Source organism: Callionymus lyra, chromosome 16 (genome assembly GCF_982586985.1).
Source record: "Callionymus lyra chromosome 16, fCalLyr1.hap1.1, whole genome shotgun sequence".
Taxonomy (NCBI): Eukaryota; Metazoa; Chordata; class Actinopteri; order Syngnathiformes; family Callionymidae; genus Callionymus; species Callionymus lyra.
In genome coordinates, this window is record NC_141833.1 from 4,196,122 (window position 1) to 4,208,944 (window position 12,823).

Genomic DNA, 12,823 nt, shown 5'->3' on the forward strand with positions numbered 1-12,823 from the left:
GCAGAACTGCATAAAAAAAGATATTTCAAGCATATGATGTTTTTTTTATTGTGAGATTTTTGTGATGTGTTTTCGTCCAAGTCTAAAGTTTTTTATTTTTTTTAGGCAGACAAAATGAAACCTGAGAATTTAAAGTTTCACCATCCTCACCTAAACGACTGTTACACCTATAGCACGGCTGCAGTACCGACATTTTCAGACCCGCAGCTACAGACCCGGAAGTGGAGCGGGGCTAGCGTTGGGATTTATTTGGGGATCGTTAGAACGATCCATTGCTTCTTTTTTTTTTTTTTTAATTATTATTGTTATTTCACTAACTCAAAACTTGATATTTATCAACAAAAACAGGGGTTGTTGTTTCATGGATTTATTTTTGACAACATTTGAAGCAAAGAAGAGTGAAAAATAAATCTTTCTATCCAGAGCTGATAACGTTTCATGGAGGGTTGACCTTGGGCTTTGTGCAAGTTTTATTAATAGTTTTTTATTTTATTTAATAAAACAGTGGCACATACATAATTAACCATTTAAACAAACATAATTTGAAAATGGTTAAATAACATCTATGAATTGCCCATTTACAGTCTTGGCTTAAGGACCATACAAACAGTGTTCATGTAGAGGAATACTATAGAGGAATGTAGCTGGACAGTACTGATAATTATCTAAACATAATAAACTACACACATGACATAATAATGTAAAAAATGTAAAGCCATTAAACAAGAGCCATTTTAATAAAATGAATACAATTATTAAAGTTATAATGAATATAGAAACCTCCACAATTATTGAAGTAATTCAATAGGCAATATTAGGTAAAAGTACAAGTGTTGATATCTATTTATTCCACTGTTGAAATGTGTCAAAATGGGACAAAATATGTTATTCTTAAATAAATATATACATGAAAATTATTAACATTTATTTTTAATATGTACAACTAAATGTGAGATATTTTTCATGACTATATATATTTATATTGAAACTCATTCAGTCATCAATCTTCTACCGCTTATTCCATTATGAGGTTTGTGGGGGGGGGGGGGGGGGGGCTATCCCAGTTTCCTCAGGCAGGGGGACACCCTGGACAGGACACCAGTCTGTCGCAGGGCACACAAATATATGCACCCATTCACACACACACTCATACAAACAGACAATTTCCCCAATCAACTGTGGGAGGAAAATCACTGGGCGACCATGCAAAGTCCGTAGTCCCTCCGGACCTGGAAGCAAACCTGCAACCTTCTTCAGGTTAGGCGATCGCACTAACCCCTGTGCCGCTGTTTTCCCCTGATGTTGAAACTTTAACAGATAATAATTATAATTAAATAACAACGAAGAAATGTATGTTTTTTGGAAGACCTCATAATGGAAAAACTATCATATGCAGATCTCTGAGGAGATTGTCTTGGGTTTATGTTTTCAAGAGGTAGATTTGTGGGTGTGATCTTATGCCATCAAACTTGCATTCCAGGGAAGTTGGGGGGTTCATGGGAGTGGTGTCTGGTTGCAATAACCCGCCTCCATGTTCTCTCACTTACAGAAACATTTGTGATGCGCATGTGTTGTGGGTTGTGTTACATGTGGTGAAATGATCCGAGTTCTGAGGGAATAACGTCAATGATTAAATGAAGGGTTCAAAGCACCAAAAATAGATGCAACTTTCATGGAAGGTAGATTCATATCTGGGTGTCAAAATATTACTATTCAAAATTGTGTGAATAAAATGTATTAAAAGAAAAACAGGAGAACCACGTTGGCCCACTGAAACTACCTCAGTACACTGATGAATAGTTAACATCATTAGCATCAGGCTGATGATGATGCCACTGACAGAGATGGTCTAGACCAGATTGTTACCACCTCCAGAATCAGAATGAGAAACAGCTTTATTCGTCGACTATATATGAAAATAAATACAGAATTTTTAGCGTCCGGCAAATAAAAACTCCAAAAGATACTTTCAAAGGGCAAACATGAAACAAAGAATGCTCAAAACTCAAGAACTGTAGTCAGGGGCTGGACTGGAGACGAGACAGCTTACAATGTCAGAGAACCATGGAACCGTCCATGGAAATATTGGCAAGAGATCCTGATGGAAAAATGGTGCCTTGTCAGGCTGCTCAATGATCTGGCAGCTTTTTCCTTAAAGGAGGAGGTTATAGCCACTCAATCACTAGAGTCGTGAGCACCTGCCTCTATCGAGAGCAAAAAGAACCACATAACAGAACCGAAAAATGGTAAACAAAACAAAACGGGAAAAACAGGAAACAACTGCACCTCTCTGTGTCTCTTTAACTCCTGTATAATGTAGCTCCTTTTGTGGAGCAAGGAAGAACAATAAAAAGAGGTAAGACAACTAGCAAATGCAGACTGCTTTGACTTTTATAACCCTTTGCATTTTTAACTCACTACCTTATGTCGGTTTCGGATCTGGAAATTGTCTCATAAATGACAAGACAGCAAGTTATCCCTTACATGAGAAAATAAACTCACCAGTAGGACCTCATGCCTTTTAAAGAAGAGGCAGAAGATCCAGGAGAGAAGATTTCTCTGGTGGATGAAGAAGGATGAAGAACCCGGACATACAACCTATTAGCTCATAGAGACGACAGGAACCAACCTTTAAAAGCATCATTAGACACCTAACAGAACCTTCTGGGCAGATACTTTTAATTTCCACTAAAAAAAAGGGTTAAAGAATGATCCAATGGTTTCTAGTTTTACTTACTGCTAGCAGAAGGACATTAGTCAAAGTGATTGAGCTAAATAGTGAAATCACCCTTTTTTAGTGAAATAATGGTAGACAACCCAAACGAAGAATTCCGACAAGATATTTAGTCAGTCTTTATCAAGTATTTTTTTTAGATGTCATGTAGACTGGCTGATGATTATAGCAAACATCCAATGATCATGAATTGGAAACTTTATTCATAGACCAGTGTCTTAAACTCATCTGGGCTGGGCTGGGGGTCTTTCTTCAATTTGATTTTTTCTTGTTTTTAACTTGATAACTATGAAATCCTCAACATGTCTGCCATTTAATAAAAACAAGGAATTGTATGTTTTTTAGCCACAAAGTGTTTGAACACGCCAGGTAAAGAAATACATAAAAAGTATTAATCAATTAACCAAAATATATCCGTGAAGTGTCAATATTTTCTACATGTATTGTATAGTATATTGAAAATGTGGAACATCAAGTCCATTACTCCATACCAACATAAATCAAGGTAGTATGCATTCTTATAATACTTGACTAATCAATGAAAATACCTCTGTTTAAATTCAGTCAAACCCACCGTCCCAGTGCACTCATCGCTGATGATGCTGATATTCAGGCCATTTCCCCCAGTCTTTCGCAAAATTTTGATGTTTTATTCTCAATTTATAAGTGAGTCTCTCCATAGTCTATATGGCTTCAACAGTCTTAATCCTCTGTTCACCAACTATTGATCCTCTGTTTTTACAAATGGACTCAAATAACCAAGATACATTGTGTAAGAGGCTTCAATTTGATTTTTAAGTTAATTTTGAATTCGTGATGGATGTCCTTGTAGTCTCACTGTGAATCTTGGCTATTTTTGTCAAATTGTTTTATATTTATTAACAAATCTGTTGCATATTAACCATTTCATAAAAGCTGTGTAATTGATACAATATCATGTGACAGTCTTTTTGCTTCTGAACCATCTGATATTGTACAAAGATGGAATCCCTTGCTCTACCCCTTCACTCATAATAACTTACACATCAAATAAAGGGCTGCACAATATCAACTTGCAGGCCTTAAATGGCCCACGGGTTTGTAATTTCAAGACTGATCTAGATTCTAGACAATAACAGATTCTGTCTCAGGGCGAGTCTGTTTTGTTTCGAGATCTGAGATGTGGAGTTGTACGATTCCTGGTTTGTCTCTGTACTGAAGTGCACTTGGAGAGGTGGATTATGGTCCAGGATTTCACCTCGTGGTTGGATTTAGCACTGAAAGCAGGAAATGTTTTTATCCTAGTGAATCAGCAATTTACGCGTTTGAGTTTCCAAAAAATAATCTGAAATAGGCCTTACCCAGGTAACATTAACACATTTAGCAGTTTTTCAAGTAAATATACACAGATTATAGAGAAAAATAGATCAGAGGAATCATTGCCAGTTGAAAGCCAGTGCTGTTCCTCACCGTCACTCACCCTTGCTATGCTTCTGAGGCTCTTTGTTTTAAAAATCAAACCCCACTATGTTACCTAGCAACCGACAAAATGGCACATGTGAGCTCCAGCATCCCTGTTATCATGATAACCGCATGGTTGTTGTGGAAACAAGGCGTTGAGGTCAAGACAGGCCACTGTGTGCGACGGACATACACGTATATTACCGGGTTTTATGATATGATTTTTGAGATTCAAAACATCAGAACTATCTTTTAATAAAAGTGACATGTGGCAGAGCAGGTGGTTTATATATTGAATTAACTAGAAAAGTAATTTCTCTCTTTCAAATGTTGCTTTACATTTTTTTCTTAAGGCATCATCTCATGGGAACTGGTGGAAAGTCTCAAGCTGAGAACTTCCCCACAATCCCCGCTCGGTCATTAAGGGTCTATATATTTTCGTGGCCCTTGAGTTCATTCGCAGGCCATGGTTCATTTTTTCTCAGGACCAATAACAAATTTTCAACTATATTCTAGTAAGTATTCCCTCAGTCAATCCAGAACTGTTGCCATATTTGGTCATCACGGACTTAAAGCTGCGATGTTCATGCACCGATGTGTAAGAGAGTCAACGTTCCGCACCATGAATGTCACAGGATGAGCTTGAATTATTAACAACAGAGCAAAGTTGTGCGTAATGGGATGTTATGATACTGTACTCTCTCTGTCAGGTGAATACATGCCAGGTATAGACTCAACATCTCCACTGAAAGTTCTGATTGTTTCTTGTGTCTACACGTTATCTTTGGACTTGCATTCCTCTGCGGCTCTCAAGGGTTTCTGAATGCAGGTCTAGACCGAGCTTAACTGATGTGTGAACCTGGAGGATGTTTATCTTCTCTCCACCTGTTTGTGTAATTGTGTGTGTCATGATGTTTGTGGTGTGGTTGTGTATGTCTTTGTGTGTTCCTGTGTCTGTGTGTTTGCACTTAGGAAAATATGTGTGTGTGATTTGTGATGGCAGGATGGGCCCACGGCCAAGACTTACTTATCTGGAAGATGTTGGGACTTTTAGAGAGTAAACATCTGGACTGCTGACGTATTAGTTCGATCGCCGGGAAATCGCGTAACTTACGGCGAGGGGCGCCGCGCTCCTTGAACGGTCTATGAAATGATTGTGTATTCAAGAAGTCGATGATGATGCTTCTGCTTCCTCTGGGCCCATCCTGCCACCACATAAGTTTGTGATCTAGGGAGTCTGTGCGTGTGATCATTTTATTTGCCTCTATGTCCATGTGTGCGTCATTTGGTTTGTGTGTTCGTGTGATTATTATTGCGTGTTTGTGATTGTGTATTTGGAATTTTTTCGTGTGTCTGTGTTAGTGTGTGAATATGTTTGTCTGTGTGGTTGCGTGTGTGATTATGTTTGCATGTGTGTTGTGTGCGTGTGTCTGTGTGTGTTTGCGCGTTGTGATTTTTTGTGTACATGTTTGTGATCGTGTATTCAAGTGATTATCTGGTTGTGTTCTTGGGATTTTTACATGTGTGTGTGAATTTGTTTGTCTGTGTGATTGTGTGTGTCTGTGTGTGTTTGTGGGTGTGCGAGTGTGGCCTCGAGGAGATCCAACAAGACAATATCTTCAGGGGTTTTCACTTGTAAATGTGTCAGAGTCGACCAGACTGTGACGACAAGGTCATTGTGGATATTATTCCAGATTGTTTCTTCAATTCACCCAAAAAAAATAATCACTCATCGTCACATTAGTCGTTTTTTATTAATTACAAATGAAACTCTGACTCTTAGCGGATTGATTTTGTGAGTTTGATTCTGTCGTAGTTGAGAATCCTTCCCTGAATCTGTTTGATGTGAATATTTCCTCAGTTATTTTGCCAAAAGACAGACACAAACACGTACCTCCTTGGCAGAGGAAACAAACTTTAAATTTTCTTTACTGGAAGCTGAATGACTATTTACATACTTGAGGTTAGGAAACATTTGATTTGCTTTGCTGAGTGTTGAAAGCAGACAGAAGAGCGTAAACATTTTTGGTTTCCCTCCATCAGCCCTGCACACACACTGATCTCCCTGTTCCACTGAGGAATGTAAACTTAATGGTTGCCAGAGAAACGGGGCTCGAGTTTTCAGCGTCGTCGCTGAAGCTCATAAAAATAAATGTTTTTTAGGAAGAATTGTGTCTCATCTGCTCACTCACTTCCATGTTGCTTAAGTCCATGTTGCTCAGAGGGATTCCAAGATGAACAAGTCATTGTTGTGGGTGGGAACAGAAAGGCGGAACCCTGAGCGGACCCCAAGATCCCTGGAGCGCGGCTCCCACACTCTCTCACGCAGTCAAGCGGCGGCTGAAGCTGAAACCCAGAGGAAGGTCTATGTGTGATCCACGTCGGAGTAACGGACGGGAACATGGCCTGTATCACGTTTCTCTTTTCTCTGGGACTCTGTGCCTGGACGCTCGCAGCTGCAGGTAAATACCAGGTTCCTTATGTAACAGAGTTCAGGACGACTCATGTGCTTCTCATTAGACTGTTGCACACACTGTTTTCTACACACACTTAGACACACAAATAGTTCTTGAGTGGACAGTTATTTATGTTGACTAATAATAAATACTGTGTGTTAGAACCACACAAATGAGAAATGACTAGAACAAGTGGACAGTAACTCTTGTTTCTTCAAGGAATAATTGAAACCGTACAACGCATATTAGTAACACATGTTAGTGATACTGTATATCGCTGTGTTAGGGAAGGTCATTTGTGTGTAACAATCAGAAGTTAATACAGCTCTAATTCCGCGCCAATAAAAAAATAGTAAACACAATGTGGAGCATTTTTCATTATTCTTTAATTCCAAATATTAAAGGCCCAATCAGCAGGATTTAAATCTTGTGTTTCTGGCGCCCCCTGGTTTCAGAATATCGTAAAAACCGTTACGGAAATTCAGTTCTACAATTATCACAGTGCACTTTTGTTTAATTAACTAGACAAATGCTCTCGTTGCGTCAGATTCGGGTTTGTGCAAAACGTCTCTCAGTATAAATGAAGACTCCACTGCTGCATGATGGTCATGTGACACTCAAGGACTCTCCAGTGTTGGGGGGAATATGTTGTTTTATAGCGAGAGGCTAAACTGCAAATTCCCTAACAAGTGTTACATACCTGAAGATCTCCTCATTCAGTTAGCATGCGGATTTAAATGGACCTCTCCATTTAATCATCACCAGGCGGCAACAGGATGTGGCTTCTGACTCACGGTGTCTTCATCACCAGAGAGATTGACAGTGTCATAGGAATAGAAGTTGACGTCGTTTGTCCACATCATAGAATGATGGCTGCCTTGATACTGAATAATGAATGACCTAAGGGAGGCGACAGGCATACAAGTGTCTCATCAAACCATTTGAAACCTCTGTTTGAACAGCACACTGGTCCTTTATCCTTTGTTGTTTGTATTTGATGATCAGTTATAGATGTGTGAGTTTGAGGTTAATCTGTTTACAATAAAGCAGATTTGGCTTCATTACAGTTTAGTTGAGCAACAAGATGATTCATCTTACAGCCTTAAAACCACATGATGTGTCAAGAAAAGCTTGTTTCAGACATGACTCAAAATAAGATTTTTTCAAGACTCTTTTAAATAATAAACTATTAATCATTATTGATATTTTCATGAAATTACACCCTAGAGGTGATTGTATATCAGTGCCATCAGAATAGTATTTTCTAAGTGTAACCTTAAAAAAAATTATTATTAAAATATTGAAAGGTTGAATTTGTTTTTATTGAATACTTTAATTAAACAATAAGTATATTCAGAGGTTGTTTTGTTTTTTATAATTGAGTTTAATAAGGCCCATATAAATCCAAAATATTTTAGTTTGAGTTATATATTTGAATATTCACATTTAAATCATTCAAGAACATTACATTATATACAAGTACAATATATATTATATTCAAGGACATTTATATATTTTTTCATTCGTAGCCTTTTAATTTAAATATGTTTGCACTTTTACCAACCTTCTTTCATTCAATTTGAAAGGCTACAGATGTTGAGTAAAAAAGCGTTTTGAATTATTCAAATTACAAAATCAAATGTATTATATTATTATTATTATTATACATTATATGTACAAAAAAAACCTCTTGAGAATTCTCAACTTTAATAAATCAATTATTCTAAAGACAACAAATGCAACCTTCCAATGCAGAAAATATTAAATTGAATTATTTTAAAAATAACTAAATTCTTAAAAAACAACTGTACAAACCGCATTTCAATTAAGAAAATTCAAAGTAGAAGTAAGAATCACTTTATAGGTTAAATCATTGGACTGATATTCTTATAACATGATCTACACCATTATTTTTGTGGACTCCTTGACTTTATGGACTATTGTACTGTCGAACTGTGAGTCCCATTTACCCTTTTTGTTTCGTGGGCTTCGTCCAGATTTAAATGTATTAACTTTTTGATACATTCCTTGATATCTCTTTACGCGTCTTAGCCTCATAAAGTTTTCTTCTTGATGTGTCAGATGGACAATCAACAGCTAAAGCAGAAAACATCCGCTGGGTCTCTGTGGACTTCAAGACTGTTCTCAAATGGACATACAAGGAGTGGGACCACCTTCCCGAGGGATTCACGGTGCTGTTCTCCAGGTGAGCGCATGTCTGCGCAGACACACCTTTAACCCTTGATTTTGAACCTTTTTGTTTTTGTTTATCTTCAGAGATGGTGGAGATTGGACACAAAGTGCTGAATGTAACCAAATTTTTGACTCGGAGTGTGATATGACTGATGACCTTGAACCGCTCAGCAGGTATGGGAAAAAGGGACCATGTACTGTACTTCCTGCTAGAGTACAACATGCTGGTGGTTCAAGCTAAGCTAGCAAGTATAGCTTTCAGTTCAACAGAAAACTATGTACATATTTAACTATTATATATAAATATGTGTGGTAGATCTAGCTCTGAATAAAAACTTACATACTAAAAAACTGAAAATAAATAAAAATGATGAATACTGTGAAGTGTGTGAAAATATCAATACACCGATATATTATACTTAACAGCGCTCGTTTTACATCCATTTTTACTTAAACCATTTTTTCCTTATTGGCTTTCAAATCTTATTTATGTATTTCCGTTCTTTAATAGTTTATTGTTCAATAGTCTGTAAAATAGACATTTTTATGTTTTTTTGTTTACAAAATGTTTGCAAATATTCACAGCATTTTTTTGTTGCTGTTAAATTTCCAGGAGATAGTCCACTGTTACGTCCTTCGCAGCTAAAGGAACAATTAGATCCCGTGACTGGGGACAAAAGGATACAGATGACTCCAGCAGCTTTTAAAGCCGTTTTCTGGGCAAAATAAGCTTTCAAAACAAAGTAGTAACTACTTATATAAGTAAATTGTATTATCATTACTGCAGTACTAATACAAATGTATCCTTGTTTGTACAGAATTCTGTTGATGCCCCTGTATGGTGATACATATTGTATCACCAGGTTCTTGCCAATACACACAATGTATTATAAGGGACACCAGAAAAGAAGAAATATCGGACTCAGGAGTCATTGATCTGTAAAAGTGGTCTTGGAGCTGGACTGATTATTTCTCTGCTTATTTATTTTAATGGCAGAGATATAACTCTAATATTATTATATGTATTTATTTATGATGATTCCTGGCACAACATTTCTCCCTGACAGCACCTACTCCGCTGACATCCTGACGGAGCACAACGACGACTTACCGGAGTTCGTACACACCGTCTCACGAGAGTTTAATCCATACAGAGAGAGTAAGTCCACCATTATCCAGACATGATAGAAACACATTTGAAGAGTGTGATTTCCAACAGGTGAGATAAGCGCTGTGGACTTCAGCGTCCAGCCTGCAGGGAACGGGAGTGTGATGGTGGTGATCAGTGACCCTCTGACCAGCATACACAGGAAGGGGAAGCAGCAAACCATCAGAAACATCCTCAAACATGACCTCAAGTACAAGATCAGATACTACAAATCTCAAAGCACAGGGAAGGTACTTGGATGAGAAATATAAGCATACATCAATGATTCTCGGGTCCATTGGTGTGCTGTGTGTGCGACTGGTTGTATCTCCTCTTCATGGTGACCCCCACCTATTGCCCTGAGCAGCTGGGATGGGCCAGACCCTGATAAGGAAATAAGCAGTGGAAAATAATTAAAGATACAGTCTATCACTTCAATAGAAGTTTGCATATGTCAAACCAATTCTGTGCCCGACTAGGTGGATAAAAAGGACTCCCAACAAGTGTAAGGAGGCACTTTGAGGGGTGATTTCAACTTGAGCTCACAGCCTTCTGTGTGAAATGGTTCCAATGGCAGAGGCAATTAAACTACATGGAATCTGTTTTGGGCTACAGAGGGACGTCATCTCGGACTCCAGCACAGCAAAAATCTATGGCCTTGACGAAGGAGACAGCTACTGCTTCATGGTAGCAGCCTACATCCCATCTAGACCCGCAAATGCCCAGGAGGGGGCATGGGGTATGCAGCAGTGCACACCACAGGAAAACATCAGGCTAGGTAAACACACACACGCGGCACTTTGGACTGGATTCGTACTACTGCTCTGTGTCGTTTTCAGCCTTGAGTATCGGAGTTGTGCTCGGCATACTCTGCTTCCTGCTCGTCCTCGTCGTTGTCATCGTCGTTGTCATCGTCCTCTGTTGCGTCTGTCGGAAGAAGCAGCGACAGAGACCCCAGCAACAGATCGTTCTCACCTCGACCGTTGTGTAGAGCAGCACGGAGCAACAGTCTGTGTGTCAATCTCAGGGAGCTGGACTTTTGTGTGATGTGGTCGACTTTTACTCCCATCCAAATGAAGAATTGAGTGTGGGTCTCTACGTGTGTGAGTATTTGTTGTTGTATTATGTGCTGGAAATGATTGAAAACTTTCCTACTACTTACAAGGACTTCCTTTATTATTCTGTAATGGCACTTGTTTTTGCTTACCAGATATGTATGATTGGCTTTACTATCTAAGCAGGTACAGAAGTAGTACCTGTATGTGAGCATTTGTACCAGAAAAAAAACAAAAAAAAACAATTTACGTAATTTCAGTTGTATTGATTATTACCGCCTTAAAGTTGTTTTGTTTGAGAAAAAGGCTGGATTTTCTGCAAAATCATATAAGCATGTGATTCTTGACACAGCATGATGTTTGGTTTGGACACGTTTACTAGTAAAAAAAATATACAGAAAACCAAAAGAAAATCTGTATTTGGGAATATCTTGTTGTAGAGAAACCAGTCTTGTACTCCTGCCGGTTCGAAGTAATTAAGATGTATTTTTCATGCACTTAAAGTGCGGCTGAAGTTATTCCTTCATCCTACTTCCTGAAAGTTGTTTTGGTTGAATAAAAAAAAGAAAAAAAAGTCCCACACTGAACATCTGTGTTCCCGCTGAAATGATTTGAGTGAGAGTCTCAATCATTACAGATGTGTTTGCAACACTAACACAAAAGCTACACATCTCTTTGTACTTCTGACGAATGCTATTAATGTTTTTTCTGCTTGTTTGTATTGTTTGTTTTTATATTTTTCCATAACTCAATACATGATGGTTGGGAGAAAACTAGTTTATCCATTTTAAGTTTGTCATTGTCTGAATTATATCATGTATTATAGGGTGAATCTTGAGAAATAAAGCCTATCAGTGATCATCATCGTCCTTTCCTTCTCTTCAAAAGATATCCACTTAGGAGTGAAAGAAGAATGTCCTTGGCCAGGAATAGGTTGAAAGTCGAAACAGTGGTTACAAGTCTTTCCTTTGATACAGAGCCAAATCAGACATCACTGAGGAGCTCATGGGTACAACCCCGACCGTGACCAGTATGTTTTCACCAAGTGTTCAACGAGGCGCCATCATTTGGCATCGATTCGGACCCATGTCAGTCGTTTCCTATGGCCTTTGGTAAAGACATAAAGAGTCGCTCTAGTGTCCCTGTACATACTGTAGACTAGCAGTACTAGTAGTAACTGACACTACTGTGGAACCAATGATCAAAAACAAAAAGGAAAAGATCAGAAGGCTCAGAATTGTACCTAAGAACCAGAATGAAAAGAACCAGGTCACATTTTCTCCTGCAACATTGAAGGCTCTTGCCCGGCTGTGTGCAACGGATTAGCCGCCTGACATAAGGGCGACACCTCTCCCGCGGTGTTGCTAGCGACTCCCTGGGTACAACTGGCCCGAGCTGAAGGGATTGTTTTGGCACTTTTTGGACTCAACATACTCATAATATACCACATTGACCTGACATTGAAGTCTCCTTTCATGCATTATTTGGGAGCCCCTGGAATTATGGGCCCCATAAACTGGTATTGACCACCTTGGAGTACATTAATCTTGCTGGCCTTTGCCTCCAAACCAGCAGTAAAGCTGCGAAAAAAGTCAGAGGACATAAAAAAAAAATTAAATAGGGTTCTTGTAACCTCATACAACCCTCAAACGGCAGGCTCTGTGGTTGGCTGAGCTCCCTGCGGAGAAAAGATCCCGGGGGGCTAGGCCTCTTATACGGTGGGCCTAATTGCCACCTGCTGGTACGTGAGGTGTTGTGTGTTCTTTTTCAATGGGAGAGAATACATGTTGAATATCTA

General features: G+C 38.7%; 1 protein-coding gene across 1 annotated transcript; it reads left to right on the top strand.

The window, feature by feature from the left end:
* The first annotated feature begins 6,435 nt into the window (after positions 1-6,435).
* LOC148063292 (tissue factor-like) lies at positions 6,436-11,884 on the top strand. Its single transcript, XM_087811855.1, has 7 exons — positions 6,436-6,636; positions 8,713-8,836; positions 8,908-8,997; positions 9,891-9,982; positions 10,043-10,221; positions 10,586-10,748; positions 10,810-11,884. The coding sequence occupies exons 1-7, from the start codon at positions 6,576-6,578 to the stop codon at positions 10,959-10,961; spliced, it is 861 nt and encodes a 286-aa protein (XP_087667981.1). The 5' UTR covers positions 6,436-6,575; the 3' UTR covers positions 10,962-11,884.
* Positions 11,885-12,823: the final 939 nt, after the last annotated feature.